Source organism: Wyeomyia smithii, chromosome 2 (genome assembly GCF_029784165.1).
Source record: "Wyeomyia smithii strain HCP4-BCI-WySm-NY-G18 chromosome 2, ASM2978416v1, whole genome shotgun sequence".
In the NCBI taxonomy this organism is placed as follows: domain Eukaryota; kingdom Metazoa; phylum Arthropoda; class Insecta; order Diptera; family Culicidae; genus Wyeomyia; species Wyeomyia smithii.
In genome coordinates, this window is record NC_073695.1 from 30,751,931 (window position 1) to 30,766,872 (window position 14,942).

Genomic DNA, 14,942 nt, shown 5'->3' on the forward strand with positions numbered 1-14,942 from the left:
TTGTGAATTTTTATTACTAGGCAGGCATAATTATTGATGATTATTACGATGCTTTCATTGTTCATGGCGGAGTATGACCAGTACTGAAACTGAGCTGTACCCAAGAAATGGAAGTAATATCGTACGAGAATTTTGAGTAATCATCACTAATTTTTAAAAACGCCAGTGTTACTCAATTTTGACTATTTGTGAAGTTACTCAGTTTTAGAGTTGTTCCCAAGGGATTGGCACGGTAGCTTTCTGGCGTAACGAACATCTATTTCTGTACCATTCATCAGAAAACCAAACCGTCAAAAGTTAATCATTTTAGAGTTATTTTCCACGATCGCGTATATTTTCCTGTACTGTCAGAGCATGAAACGTTTCACGAGAACCGGTTGTTGGTTATCGCGTCCTTTTCATATGTGTACAACGAGGCAGTGTCATCGATTTGTTTTGGCAGCGTTTTCTAGAGTGTTCAACTTTCTTCGGCCGCTTTTGATTCAATTATCATTTACTTTTTGCTGATCAATGGAATTTATTTAAAATAGAAAGGTAAGTACATGTTTTTTTTTATCAAATACGTTTGATGTCACTGCGACTTTATTACTAGAATTTATGTTATTGAAATCCATTGTTTTTCCAGTACAGTTTCGGAACATCTGTCATTATGATCATCGATAACCAGAAATCCACCAGTAAAACTACGCTTCTGAAACTGATGCTGATGCGGGCTTGGAAAGAACGCTGGACCGATTGCCAATGGGGGATCAACGTGAAAACGGTAAGTCTGGTTTATCGGCGTCCGTTTCCCGCAGAGATGCGTCGAGTTCTCGCAGTAAATGACGCTGCCGTGTTGTCACCACAGTTGGGATGCGAATTTTTACCTTTACGATATGCTGGCCATGTTCCTGCGTTGACATGTCGCAGATACCTTTTCCAGGGATACGAAATTCCGCATTGGGTTGTGTGCCGGGTGTGATATGTACGTTGAACATGCCGTTGATACCTTTGATCGGGATGTTCGCGCCTAGAATAGCCTGAGCTAGCGAGATTTCCTCGGTGGTGTAAATATTAAGACCGTTTCGTTGAAAGCGTTCTGCGTCCTGAACGTTGAGGATGATATTAATCGCGCGTTGGTGGCCAGGTATACGAGTTTTGATGACGTCCCGATTTGACGAACCTTTCGGTATGTTTATCATCAGCACATGGGGCTTTAGTAGAAAACCCTTGCCGTGGCACTTAGGGCAGACAATTTTCGGGGTAATGACGGTTCGAGTTCCTTTACAAAACTTGCACGTCATATAAAGTGTGCCATTTTCGGTGTATATTGTTTGTTTTCCGGTGCCTTGGCAAACGTTGCAAGATCCTTCGCTATTTCTCGGAGGAAAAGTACCATAGGAAGAACATTTATCGCACTTGGTTCCAATAGGAATTTTAACTTCACGGCGACTACCTTCGGTGGCTTCTTTATACGAGATGCTCAAAACAACGTCCTCGTAATTCAATTCGTTGACAGTCTTCCAAGCGGTGGAGATTGATTGGCGTCGTTCCTCTGTCACGTTACTAAAAGATGATTGTTTTACTTTATTGCCAATATAAAATAAGTAACTATGGCTTATTTACCGATAAAGTTCCGGGTTTAGTGCGATTACGCTATCACCTTTCTTATAGTCATTCATAAGAGCCTCGTACGCTTCGGTAATTTCTTTGAACTTTGTCTCGTCTGCTGCTGTATTTTCCATCCCAGGGCGGTTTAGATCCGGGTGAAATTCCTTAGCCAGCGTATAGTAAGCATTTTTTATATCCCTGAAACTAGCTGATCGTGGAACTCCCAGGATGCTGTGATAATCTTTCGTCACCGCTTTCAATTCCTGCGTTTGGGCGGCAGAAGCTAGCGCCGGACGGATGTATTTGAACGGAGGTTTAGGAGAGGCAGTCGCCCCACGGATATAGCGTATCAGGCCGGAACCGAGTTTAAATTTGTCGATCATTGTACCCTAACCGATGTGTATTTGGACGGCTACAAGGTGGTCCGAAAAACGAAACTTGATGATTAGATGACGTTGGTTTGCAGACGCCTGTGTTTGCTAGGATTTGAAACATATTAAAAAAATGTTCGAAACGTGATGAGCTCAAGGGTTTTGTAACGGTGTAACATTTCCCCGAAACCCAAATCATCACCGAACAACTTCGTAAAACTGTTTTTTTGAAGTACCATAGTGGACTCGTTACATTCAGGAAAACATCTTTCACCAAACTCCTTAAATTTTTTGCTTACCTTACAGGTTTTGACCCGAGGCGTCAGTGGCGACGTCTACAATTTGGCAGACTGTATTGTACAACAGGCTGTCGTGGGCTCCGGCGCAAACACGGTTAGTCAAAACATAATCACCAATGTACAGTTCTGAACGTTCTAACTTTATTTCAGCTCTTTCTGTCGTATTTGAAACATTCGCTCTGCGCCCATCTCATCTCCTACGCGGCTGTTTTGAAGCGGATTTCAAAATACGAACATTTTGAAATGTCCCACTGTTTGATCGCGCTGCTTGAGTTTCTCGATTCCATCTTCGCAGGGGTGACCTGTCGGGGAAAGCAGGAGGAAAGCCTATTGACCAAAGCAATGGTTTCGTTGGTTTATTGGTTGATGCAAATCTACGAACACACCATTGAGGTCTTCAGTGAAAATCGCGCGCTAACGGGTGAACAGCAGGAAGTGGTCGAGAAAATGGCTCACGTGCTTGAGAAAATTGTTCAAAGTCAATTTCTACTGGGCGTCGTGTATGTCGGTCGCTTCGAAGATCCGGATATGTACAGTATACTGGAGAAGAAATGCGCTGGTATCGACAATATTACGGTTGCTTCTGGTTTCGTTCCCTTGGCAGTTTGCCAGAAGAATATGACCGTTAACGATTATATACGAAAATTGGCTTGTATCGATTGTGAGACTTTGGAAATGAAGGAATTTGACAGCAGGAATGTCGAGTCGATCTCTTACTGTTTACAGCCCCTGATTGCAATTGATTTCATCCTCAGTCCAAATTGCGACAATCAAACCTACGTTGCAAAATTTGTTGCGATACAACGGCTAAAAGGTTACTCACTGTCCAGGTTATACTACGAAGTTATCCGAGCTTGTCTCGTTTGTCTCAACAATGTAAACGGAACTTCACGGGAATCGTTTGTCTGTGCTTTCACGTTCATCAAGGTTCCGCACATTTTGCGACAAACTCACTTCCAGTCGCGCCTGCTTAATCCGAACGAGTTCGAAGATGCTAAGCTCGATTATTCACCGGAAATTGTAGAAGCTTTTGAGTTGCTTCTGCAGGATGCTCCAATTCTGGACTTTGTAGACGCAAAATGCGCGTGCAATACAATCGAATGCCTCTTGAATGAAATGTTGAAGCACCATTTGGTTAATGAGCACTACATGAAGCTAATCGCGGCGAAAAGAGATATGATCACTGCTGGCTTGCAGAAGCTAGAGTTGAATACCAACCAGCACTCGATCGTGAAGTTTGTTTATAGAGCAGAACCACCGCTGGTAGGCATTTTGAAATCTCTCAACGCTGACTACAACAAGATGCAGGAAGCAATGCTTGGAGTTCTGTGCCAGGTGTTATCTGGTTAGTAGGGAATATGGTATTTATCAGAAAACTAAAAACATTTAAATCTCATTTTAAGGTAACAGTTTTGAGCTTATACTTTCGGTGGCTACCATGGAGGGCAAACTGAAAACTTTCGTTTCCGGACTGATCAAGTGCAACGAAAACTCGAAGCAAGTTCCGGGTGAGATGGGCAAACCAGCTATGACTCGGGCCGCCCTGTTCGATGTAACATTTCTAATGCTGACCTTCATTGTGCAACATTATGGATCGGATGTAGTTCTGACTGAAAACAGTGATTCGTTCTTCGAAAAGTGGGTTCGCGAGTACATGATCGAAAAGCACAAATCGAAATCACCCATGGCAATGGTTAGATCGTGCGACCAGAACAAAGTTGATGAACTGATCGTCAGCCTGAACTCACCGGAAGGACTGAAAGCTACGGCACTAAAGTGGCAAGATATTTGCGCCAACATTCCGGGATTGCTGTATCAGGTTCTGCTAGCGTGGGAAAATGAAACACTTTCCACTGGAGAAATCAAGAAATTTCTCGATAGTTTGAAATCCCGTTTCTGTTGCTTTTCGATATGTGCAGCTTCGTGGCTGTGTGCCTACATGCAGATCGTCCGACAAGATGAACTGCTGAAACCGATGAACATGGTACAACAGTTCCTGACGGCCATCAACAGTGAGGACATGCTACAGCAGGAAAACCTCAAGGAACGGCTTATGCTAACCGTTCAGATTGTGCGCAAAATGCAACAAGATTTTCAACGTTTGCCGGGAGCCAATGTGAAGCTGAGAAGTATGTTTCAGTCGCAGAATTTGATCTCGCAAGCCCCATTGGAGGAACAATTCGAGGAGGTTTGGAATAACGTGGTGGAACGCGGCTGGCTGCCCATCGATTCAACGCTAATTTTGGAGAATCTTTTGCAATCTTGTGGACCGTTTTGGTTGGTCGATAAACTTGTACAGCAAATCTATGGATGCAAGTATGTAAGGGTGAGTTGAGCGCTGCCGTTGATGGGTTCCTGAATAACATTTCATTTTTTTTTATTCAAGGATATGAGAAAAACTATGGATATTGTTTTCGCTATCATGCATTTGGATATCGAAAGATGTACCGTCGCTCTGTTGTCGCAACTCGTACCGATGATGTTGCTGAATAAGCTACAGTGAGTATATTTTTTTATTTAATTGATGAACCAAGCTCTGACTTAAAACCAACAAAACGAAAAGTACCTGCTATTAGTTTGGATTTAAAAAAAAATTAAATGAATGTAAATGTTAGTGAATACTTATGTTACACCTCTAATATATTGCAGAATTTCCGAAATCATCGATCCCTTTTCGCGCGTGTTAGCAAAACTGTGTGTCTACTGCATCATAGCCACGATGGAAGCTCCAACATCACCGACGAAAAAACGCTCCCGTACGGCCTTGACAGCCGCCGGAGAGGGAGACGAGTTGGACGCGCTTTGCCCCACACCGAAGTTGCGCAAAATGGGTTCCGAATCGTGCGATTCTAGCTCTAGTGATTTCATGCTGGAAAACGCCCTAGCGGTCCGGGATGGACCAAGCAATCTGAAGGAACCGCTGCAGACGTGCCTGCAGGCACTGTTCAAAACGTTCGCACAGTATATCGTTTCGGATGAACTATCGCCGAAGATTTTCTTCATGTTCCAGTTTCTCTCGCTGTTGGTCGAGGTGGGCAAGGACAGAATCAAACCGGTGCTGAAGCTCATCCCGAACGGCTTGATTCAAAACATGCTGAAAATCAACGCCACCGATGATATGACGGTTGGCTTTATTCTAAGGTAAGATTTACTTTAAGGTCTGCACATCAGTCAGTTGAGAATCTCTTAATGTTTACAGACTGTACGACCTCAACACAGCATCAGGCAGACAATTTGCAATGTCAGATTTATGTTTATTTCGAAACATAGATATGCGCAAGGATAGCATTAAACTGTAAGTAGCTTTATTCGATTTTTTTTCGTCAAAACAAAATAAATTTTTTTAACCGGATAAGTAAGCTGCCATAGTTTTCGGCTCACCCAGTTCGTAGCTGATTATCACTTCTTTGACTGCGCTGGCTGGATCGGGTTGAGTTGCTTTCAATACTGGCAACTTCGACCGTTTCGACGTCGTGACGTCGTTCTTGCATTTCGATCTCTCGGTTTATAGTTTCCACTTGATTTTTAAGTCTGCGCCGGAAGTTGTAGCATCCTATGCCAACAATGATTATCATTACTACTAAACTGCCTAAAGCCATTCCGACGATTGACGCTACCGTAAGTTCGGCTGAGTCATTTTGATCGGCCATGACCTCAATTGTAGTGTACTGCTCCATTGTGTGTCCCGCTATCTTTCCCGCGCAAATCCATTTACCCAAATCGGAGCTGCTGACCGTTTTTACAACTAATGAACAAAACCCATTCTGCAAATCATGGCTGGGATTGGTGTAATATTTATCCAGAATTGCCTCATTGGAAGTTACACTTTCGTCTAAACTGAAAGCATCGCCACTGGGAGTTACAAACCTGCAGTATTGCAGTGGAGTATGTTTCGGAATCGAGGAGCATTCGATTACCACTGCTGCTTCTAAAGTTGCTTGAATGTAATCATGCGATCCAATCATTTGTGAGCGGCTAATCCTAACGTCAATGTGCTCTGACACTTCTAAAGCGGAAAAATTGCTGCTTCCAACGTGACAACTCCATCGGCCTGCCATTTCGTCCGAAATCGGTTTTAATTTAATGCCACAGTCACCCATTGCCAAGGAAATACCACTATACCAGTAGTAGCTGTCCGCATTTGTAACTGAGGTTTCCGACACCGAATAAGTCGTCCCATTAGGATCTTTAAACCAGCAATAGTCCAACGGCTTATTGGCGTTACACCGTAAAATTATTTCTGTCTCATTCAGAACATTCACATCTTCTACTGCTATAATAGCCAACTCTACCACTGTTTCTCTATTGTCAATAATGGCGCCGGAAACTTTAATCGTGGTGTCATCTCCAAATCCTATGATACATTTCCACAGTCCTCGATCGATGGCGGCGGGTTCTTCGATCTCTAGGCCGCAATCACCAGCGTGGAATCCGTTACCATTGTAGCGATACCGATCCCAACCGACCCCTTCGAGCATATTCAGTCCTAAACTATCTGATAGTCTCAGAAAACGGCAAAATTTAATAACCTGCATGTCGGGTACGTAGCGAAGATTACACATCAACACCTCATGGTCGGCTGCACGATGAACGGACGTTATTATTTGCTCCTCTGAAAAGAGACAAAGTTGTAATACAATTGAAACGCACTACCTCCACTCTGGACCGTTCTAGTTTCATATAGATGAAGATAATTTTAGAAAATTGCAAACCCCTACTCCAAGTAGCTTATCGTGACGTAGGCGTATAATGTTCAATATTTATTGTATACGACGAAGCCTCTTATCGATTCAGCTATCAGTTTTCACTTACCTTTGTGCTGTATGTCGATACCGAAGTGTAACTCTCGCATGTACCCTCGGACGCCCACAATGACATTCCACCGACCGCTACCGGTCGGGTCCATTTCGTTCGCGTCCAGCGTGCACGCCTCGTACATCGGGACATCCCGGGTTTGTGTTTCGGTGTTTCTCAACATATAACAGTAATCGGTTCCGGTCGGTGTAATATCTTCCAAATCATCAATAGAATCTCTGGAGCCAGGATCGGGCACGGTTGGTACGTCGATGACCGTGACCATCGATACACCCCGAATGAGGGTGGTTCCACGCACCATTGTTAGTCGCCAGAAACCGGCATCCTGTTTGGTGATTGTTGAAACCTTAATACCACATTCATTGGCGTCGTTGTTCAGTTGCCTGTTTTGCGGAAGGCTAGCGTTTGACGGTTTGATTCGGCTCTCCGGAAGCTGTCTCAAGTTTCCATGGACATCGATGTCTTCCGTAGAACCGGGTTCTCGATACAAGCAGCGATCTTCGTCATTCATAGAAAGCAGAATTTTTAGGTGGACACTCTCGCCTAAGGCCACCGTCACATTGGTCGGGAAAACGTAACCGTTCATGATCTCGATGCTTGTAAGCATATTATCAGATCTAACTGCAACAGAGGTATTGATTTACTTGAGGCAGACTACTTCATGAGCTCACAGCTTACCAAAGGTGGCCACACCGATGAGGAAAATTAGAATTTTCCAGCTCATAATGGGTTGAGCTTGTATCGTTCTGCACAGCAGCTGGTATCGCACTGAACTGATAAATGGGGTAATGCGATTTTTCCAAAAGTCAATTAATCTGTTTGTACTGTTATCGGTCTGCCATAATCGAGGGCTTTGAATAGGCGACAAGGGTACTCTGGACGTGATTGCTGTAGTTTTATTTGATAATAAATCTTGAAATCCTTGGTGTTAAGCAGTGAACAACAATGTAGTCTAGACAGATATGCAGAATGTCTAAAATACAGATAATTTTCCGCACCGTTGTGTTATCAAAAAATTCTCGCAAGAAACTAGGCCGGGAACAGAACCTCCATGTTTCCTCCTTTGTGCGAAAAATATACTAGGTATATTTCAAAATATGAAACGGTACCTTCAAAAGAAACTGGATCCATCATTCATGTCCATATCTAATACGTTGAACGTAAAGCAGGCTTTGATATGGTTATGATTTAAAACGTGGTGTAAACAAGTGTGACAGCAAACAGAAGAGATCCGTAAGTTAATTTTGATTCCTACAATATTGTTACCTACATTAAATAGTCAGAATAAGTTTCTTTGATTTCAATTGAATTCCATGCTGGTGAACTAAAGATAGGTTACTGAGTTAGGAGTATACTTTTGCTTTATTACAATTATACTGATTCCGTCGATTTGGTGTGATTGTCACAGTCAGTCTTGTCATCGTTTTCTTGTTGAGATAAAAACAAGGTTTTATTTCAATTTATTTCTAGTTTTTTTGCGGCGGCGATTTTTACTCGTTCGGAGTGTCCCCAGGAGACCAAAGTAAGCACGATTTTCTGACATAAGCGCCGATGATTTTTTTTGCTGGCATCGTTGTCGCCAGTTACCAGTGAGCCCATGGATTCGGTTTCATCACCACCAACTTGAACTCGAGGTGGGTGGTCAGCACTGTCTTCTCGTGAACCCCTTACTTTCCCGTCCAAGCTCCTGCCCATGTCGGCTTGTAGCACGTAGCCTTTACGGGAGCTGTTCAGCTTCTCGTAGAATTTCCGAGTGACGTTAGTTTGGTACAGCTCTTCCATCACTACGCGATTTCTCCTCTTGCTGGCGCTTCTTTCTTCAGAGGACTAAGTTTTGGCTGTTCCGTGCCTTTCGGTATCGTTCCACATTTGCTCTCTTACCATGTTGCAGCATTCTCGCTCGTGCTGCGTTCTTTTCTTCCAGTAACTGTTTGCATTCGCCGTCAATTCAGTCATTTCTATGATTCGGAGCCTAGTAGCGCTGGCGGATCGGATGCTCCTCCAGCCATCTTCAAGAATAGCTGCGCCAAGCGCCCGACGTCCCGCAGTTGCTCGATGTTTGGTCGCGGCGTTCGACTTCGGCAGGTGTTATGCACCGTCGATAGTTTTGAGCGCATGCACACAGCTACTAAGTAGTAGTCCGAATCTGTATTAGCACTGCGGTAGGTGCGAACGTTGATAATGTTGGAGAAGAGTCTGCCGTCGATCAGAACGTGGTCGATTTGATTCTCTGTCTGTTGGTCGGGTAATCTCCAGGTGGATTTGTGAATGAAAAAGATACTTTGGACTATAATACCACTGGCGGCCGCAAAGTTTACGCACTGTTGGCCGTTATTATGAGACACGGCATGCAGGCTATCTAGCCCGATTACCGGTCTGTACATTGCCTTCCGTCCTACCTTAGCATTCATGTCCCCAATGACGACTCTCACGTCCCGTTGCGGGCAGCTAACGTAGAGCTGCTCCAACTGTGCATAGAACGCTTCCTTCTCGTCATCGAGTCTTCCTCCATGTGGGCAGTGCACGTTATGATGCTGTCTTGAAGAATCAGTCTTTTATTCTCCACTTGCACATCCAGCTGGAAAACTCCCTCATCTCTGATCATTATTAAAGATCAGAGGCGGACGAAGAATCAGTTTGAGTTGCAGGCGAAAACCATTTCAATCCACACGTTGCTAAATAAGCAGTTGGCGATTCATTGCACTTGATGATCTTTTGTCTGTTCGGCAATTCAAGACCGCAGGAGCGACAATGGAGGAAGATTTGCTATTCTATCTCAATCTATTCTTAACCTCATTCTTTAGTATAGTATAGATTCTTTAGTATAGAAGCAATTTTCTCGTAGGTGACACCGCTGTGGCAAGGAAACCGGAAGAAAATACAGCAGTCGATAAAAAAACCCAGGTGATCAGAAAAGTCTGAAACCGGAAAGATCCAGTTCTGCATAGATGCAGTGATTCAGTGATCATATCGTGAAGGATGCAAATCATTTGTTAGATATATTGGTAGTGTTTTACCTGCTCACGGTGAACAGGACCATGCCATGAGTTCAAGAAGGACGGTGAACTGATCGGTGTGACGTAACTCCGTGGCAACATGTGCCTGCTGACATACAGTTTACCAGTTACAGGAGTGCTTGCATGGTCTTAATGTTCCCATATGTTAGAAGGAGAGGCTGAACCAAGTATTGTTGAAGCTTTAAGAGATCGTAACATGACTATTACTAGTATACCCAGATTGGCGAGAGGCGGAACATCTACGAAGGCGCGCGCTGGACGTTGGATAATTCGGAGATCTACGACGAACAGTTGGTCCGCGTGCGACCAGACCGAGTCAAGCGCCAAACACATTGTTTTGAGTAATTAGCAATTGAAGTTTGACCACCCATAAATTAATCGTGTTTGAACTTATCACTGATTCAATGCTAACACGTAATGAACAGGGCTTAATGAATGTTCTGTTATCATAAATACATATTTGGTTTTTATTTTTGACACTTATGCACTCAGTTCACTCTGGTCGAACAAAAACTTTAAAAAATGGTCTTCAGTTTGGTCTGGTCCAACGTATTTACTACAACATATCAACTTGACTATTAAACAAGCTATTTTTTCTCACTAGTCAAACGTAATACATAGATATCAACGCTGCTTTAACTCTCAGCCCAATCTGTATCAAAAATTATACAGCTGATAGACAAACAAAGCTTTATTTCTGTTGCTCTATTTCCTGGTGCCAAAGCGCACCAAGTGGTAAGTGTTAAGATAGTATCAATATGAAATGCTCTGGTATTTTGAAGCGAGTATTGTCTAGTTTTATTGATTTAACGTATATTAACCCAGACCTGAAGTATGTTACAAGAAAAAAAATAATTTTATTTGAAAAATGTCGAATGAAAATAAAATGCACTTGGTTCGGTCTGGCTCAACAAGATCGTGAAAAAAAGTGATGTGCCTATTGAAACGAAGTTCGGCTCTGCGAAAACCACCTGGCTGTTTATTTATCTAATTCTTATGACAGTCGTCTTAACGAGCTGTCCGGAGCGGAGAAATCAGTTACTGGTTAAAATAAATCGCAAAGTTTGCGTTAAAATTACAAACAATCACTTTCTTTAGATGCCATGTCTGTGTTTACGGTTACTCTGGTCGAACGCAATTTCGTTCTTTTCACAAATTGCTACAGAGATTTTTATTATAACACGCCTATGAACTGTTCAAATGATTTCATTCTTGAATGGAACATAGATTATCAGTTTGCACATCCACTGGTGCTAATAACTCAATTTTAAAGAAAATGGCTCGGACTGGTCGCACGCCGACCAGATGTGTTCCATAACCAAAAGGGGATGACGAAGTAGGCACTGCTATGCAGGCTTCGAGAAGTTGACAAGCGCTCATGGAGAAGATTTTCAGTCAGTCTGGTGCTTATTACGGGAGTCACTTCACGGTGGAATCAGAGCGAAAAGAATACAGCCCTATTACGGGGCTCACGTAAGTGAGAAAAACATCGTTAAGTGACATCTGCTGTGGAATCTGGGTTATTATGAGTATCACTGAAGTAAAAACGGAATAAGCGACGTTCGACGTGGAATTATTTCACAACCATTTTGAACGGTGAATTGATTCCACGATTATGGGATAAGTCTTGAAAATTGGTTGATTTGTGATCTAATGATAAATATTAGATTTATTTTTCAGTAACTTCATCCATAATTTTTCATCCGTGCCTCAAAGCGGTAAAAGTTTCAACTTTTTATTATAATTTTTTTTTTGATGTCAAATGTCTTAGAAATGCAGAAAACGTCAAGATCTGATGTAAAAAAACGAAAGAAAAAAAACGGAAAAAATTGATTTCCTGGGACTTATAAACTATTGAGCTGGGGAACATACTCATTTCACTTGTCCTATTCTCAATTTTACTTCACTGTCAATCTCACTAAACGGAGGTAATTTCTGTCATCTCACTTGAGGTGGAATCGAGAATAGATCTCAAAAAGTGAAGTGAGCGTGAGAGTGAAATATGTTTCACCGTGAAGTGACTCCCGTAATAAGCACCAAATTTGTTCGTCCAAATCCAAATCCAAATACTACTGTCTTATGTGTATATTTTTTCTGGAAGGACACAACATTGTCGTAAACGTCATGCCAATCAACAAACCATTCTGGCTCTGCTTCATATATATATTCGTAATCATCAATACCATTAATATTTCATTCAGAATAAAAAAAAGTGCTAATAGCACAGGCAAATAGACGTACCATGAAATTTATTTTCGTGGATCATAATAACGGTCAATTCAAATGGGTTAGAGTTATGCGGAATATTCCCGCCGCAGCGGCGGTGGTGCTAATGAGCTTTTTCCCTTCGAACTCAGTTGACAGTTGTCGCGCGCCGTGCTGCCAAAACAGGAGAAAGGCTGAAAGTTTATCTTTTCCGGAATGTGTCCAGTAGGTGTCGCACAAGTTAGTCGGAACCACAATTTCCTTAGAATTTGGTATGGAATGGTAAAGTTTGTCTAAAAAACTTTGTCGTGCCCAAAACTTGTTGAAAATATTTTATAGACATGGAACGTCTTGTTACAATATTGTTCCGTAAAAGTGTCCATTTTGAAATCAGGGTGGCGAAAACCTGGAAAAACCTGAAAATCAGGGAATGTCAAGGAATTCATTTTTCGATCAGGGAAAATCGGAGAAAGCTGAAATTGACACGCGATTTTTTTAGACGGATCTTTAGCGTGAAAGGCGAAAGCGGCATATTTACTGTTTGGTTGCATATCCGATCGAGCCCTTTTATCACTGGGATTTCAAATTTGCGTTCATCTCCGTTGCACTTTTTTGTGCTGAATGCTGGAAAATATCAGGAAAATGAATGTTATATTTCAGGGCGTATCAGGGAATTTGATTGTGAAAACTTTTTCGCCACCCTGTGAAATGTGAAGAAGAGTTTTAGACAACTAACTTTTCTATTTGAAAAACCTAATCTCAAATTTTATTACTTACATCGGTACTTTCGTAGCGACAGGTCGTTAACGACCCATTGTCGAATCCAGAATACGTCCTTACTGTCGTGAATTGGAGATAGCGGTCGAACGAATCTGCCGGTTTCGTGCTGCTCTTCAATGTGAGCTCTCTTCGGCACCCGCCGCATGAAGCGGTTAATCTCCGAAGTGAGCTCGCTCCGCTGTCGCTGTTCGTCTTCCTCGATCTGCTGCTTTCCGGTTTCCATCCTGTTGTGTCGTCTACGGCGTTCGACTAAAGAATGAGCTTGTCAGCGAGACACTCGTTCTTTTATAGCTGAGCATTCACATCTCTCAACCGAGGGGGAAAACCGCATGAGGGGAAAGTAAATGCCACGCCCATCATGCAATAATATACGAAGGGGAAACCGCATAAAGGGGAAAGCAAATTTGTCTTGAGATTTCTTTTTTTTTTTTTCAATGAAAACTGTTTAGCTTTGTTTTGTTTTTCTTTCTTTTATTACAACTAATAATGCTCTCTTATTCTACAATACTCTACTACTCTACACTCTAATCAAATACACATAACAAAACCATATCATTGAAGCGGGAGGGTTTTTTTCTTAGTCGTTTGGGTCTCTCTTGTTCGGTTTGATTTTCTGTTGGAACATCTTCATCAAAATCTGGAAGTCGAATCTCCGACGAAAATTCATCACGAAATGATTGTTCTGCATTCTTATTTTCGCGCAGCATGATTGGAATCTTCTTAACATCCTGTACGTTTCTTGAATATTGCACACCTCTGTCACTTTGAACCACAACTTTTGCACCGTCTCTGGTAAGTACGGTATAACGTTCTCCTGAAAAGATTGGTTCTCCTTTCTGTTTTGTATGATGATTAGCCAAGAGTACCTTATCTCCAACCGCAATCTCTGAACTTTTTGCTCCTCTGACCCCATCGGCATACTGCTTACTATCCAGTTTAGTTAGATTATCTTTTTCGCGTATATCCATTCTATCCATTTGGTTTACTGGTAGCGTTCCCCATAGAAACGGGAACGTTCCCCTGAATCTCCAGCCAACAAGCAATTCAAATGGCGTTACACCAAGTCTCGACAGTGGTCTCACTTTATTATGCATATGCAAATACTGTTCCAAAGCCATTTTCCAATTAACGTTGTCCAATTTAGCAGCCGTCATGACATCTTTTAACCCTTTATTTTGGCGCTCTACAGCTCCATTCGATTGCGCGCTTAATGGTATTGCTTTTCTTATTCTCACACCTCTGTCTTCCCATGTCTTCACAAACTTTTCGTTTTGAAAGGGAGGGCCATTGTCGCTGTGAATTGCCATAGGATATCCCCAGGTCTGAAAAATTTGGTTCAGTGCAGCATTTGTGTGCTCTGCGTCAGTGTTTTTCATCTCAACAACGTGTAGATATCGTGAATACGTATCTACGACCACCAGGAATTTTCCAGAGCCACAACCTTTGAATGTGAAAAAATCGATTTGAAGGATTTCCCACGGCCCCTCTGGCAGCTCCCGATTAGTCAGGGGAATAGGTGGATTTTTCTTGGACAGACGAAAGCAAGTTTCACAACCTTTAACAAAATTTTCCACTTGCTTGGACATTCCTGGCCACCAGAAGTAGTTTTTTAAAATCTTTTTCATAGAAACTGCACCCATGTGCCCATGGTGAGCCGAAGTTAGTGCTCTATCGCGAAGAGTATAAGTTAAAATTACTCGATTGTTTATAAAGATATGAGCTCCAAGTACTCTCAAGTTCCGTGCCTCTGATTCATATCTTTTCAGAGTTTCATTCCATTGATTGGTTTTTATCGCTTTTCGGACCAGAGTCTGTTTCTGATCTTTTTCTGCTTCAACTTCGATATCGTCCCAGGCAATTTCCAT

The 14,942-nt window shown here is 42.3% G+C and overlaps 4 protein-coding genes across 7 annotated transcripts; 1 reads left to right on the plus strand and 3 right to left on the minus strand.

The window, feature by feature from the left end:
- The first annotated feature begins 406 nt into the window (after positions 1 to 406).
- LOC129724210 (mediator of RNA polymerase II transcription subunit 24) lies at positions 407 to 11,116 on the plus strand. 3 transcript variants are annotated; one of them, XM_055678914.1, is made up of 9 exons: positions 407 to 534; positions 631 to 763; positions 2,268 to 2,354; positions 2,411 to 3,605; positions 3,664 to 4,586; positions 4,647 to 4,759; positions 4,910 to 5,401; positions 5,460 to 5,555; positions 9,921 to 11,116. In XM_055678914.1, exons 2-9 carry the CDS (start codon positions 650 to 652, stop codon positions 9,922 to 9,924), a joined length of 3,024 nt encoding a protein of 1,007 aa, XP_055534889.1. In that variant the 5' UTR covers positions 407 to 534; positions 631 to 649; the 3' UTR covers positions 9,925 to 11,116. The 3 variants fall into 3 exon arrangements, with proteins under 3 accessions (XP_055534889.1, XP_055534887.1, XP_055534886.1); XM_055678912.1 differs by lacking the exon at positions 9,921 to 11,116 and having other exon boundaries at positions 626 to 763; positions 5,460 to 5,628; XM_055678911.1 differs by lacking the exon at positions 9,921 to 11,116 and having other exon boundaries at positions 5,460 to 5,628.
- Positions 518 to 2,064, minus strand: LOC129724212 (dnaJ homolog subfamily A member 3, mitochondrial-like). Its single transcript, XM_055678917.1, has 2 exons — positions 1,606 to 2,064; positions 518 to 1,545 (listed from the first exon to the last, which is right to left on the minus strand). The coding sequence occupies exons 1-2, from the start codon at positions 1,971 to 1,973 to the stop codon at positions 750 to 752; spliced, it is 1,164 nt and encodes a 387-aa protein (XP_055534892.1). The 5' UTR covers positions 1,974 to 2,064; the 3' UTR covers positions 518 to 749.
- LOC129724211 (uncharacterized) lies at positions 5,542 to 8,130 on the minus strand. Of its 2 annotated transcripts, none has more exons than XM_055678916.1 (3): positions 7,754 to 8,130; positions 7,073 to 7,692; positions 5,542 to 6,872 (listed from the first exon to the last, which is right to left on the minus strand). In XM_055678916.1, the coding sequence occupies exons 2-3, from the start codon at positions 7,680 to 7,682 to the stop codon at positions 5,638 to 5,640; spliced, it is 1,845 nt and encodes a 614-aa protein (XP_055534891.1). In that variant the 5' UTR covers positions 7,683 to 7,692; positions 7,754 to 8,130; the 3' UTR covers positions 5,542 to 5,637. The 2 variants fall into 2 exon arrangements, with proteins under 2 accessions (XP_055534891.1, XP_055534890.1); XM_055678915.1 differs by having other exon boundaries at positions 7,073 to 7,696.
- A 2,485-nt stretch (positions 11,117 to 13,601) lies between the features above and the next one.
- Positions 13,602 to 14,942, minus strand: LOC129719542 (uncharacterized protein K02A2.6-like). Its single transcript, XM_055670937.1, has one exon. It carries the CDS (start codon positions 14,940 to 14,942, stop codon positions 13,602 to 13,604), a length of 1,341 nt encoding a protein of 446 aa, XP_055526912.1.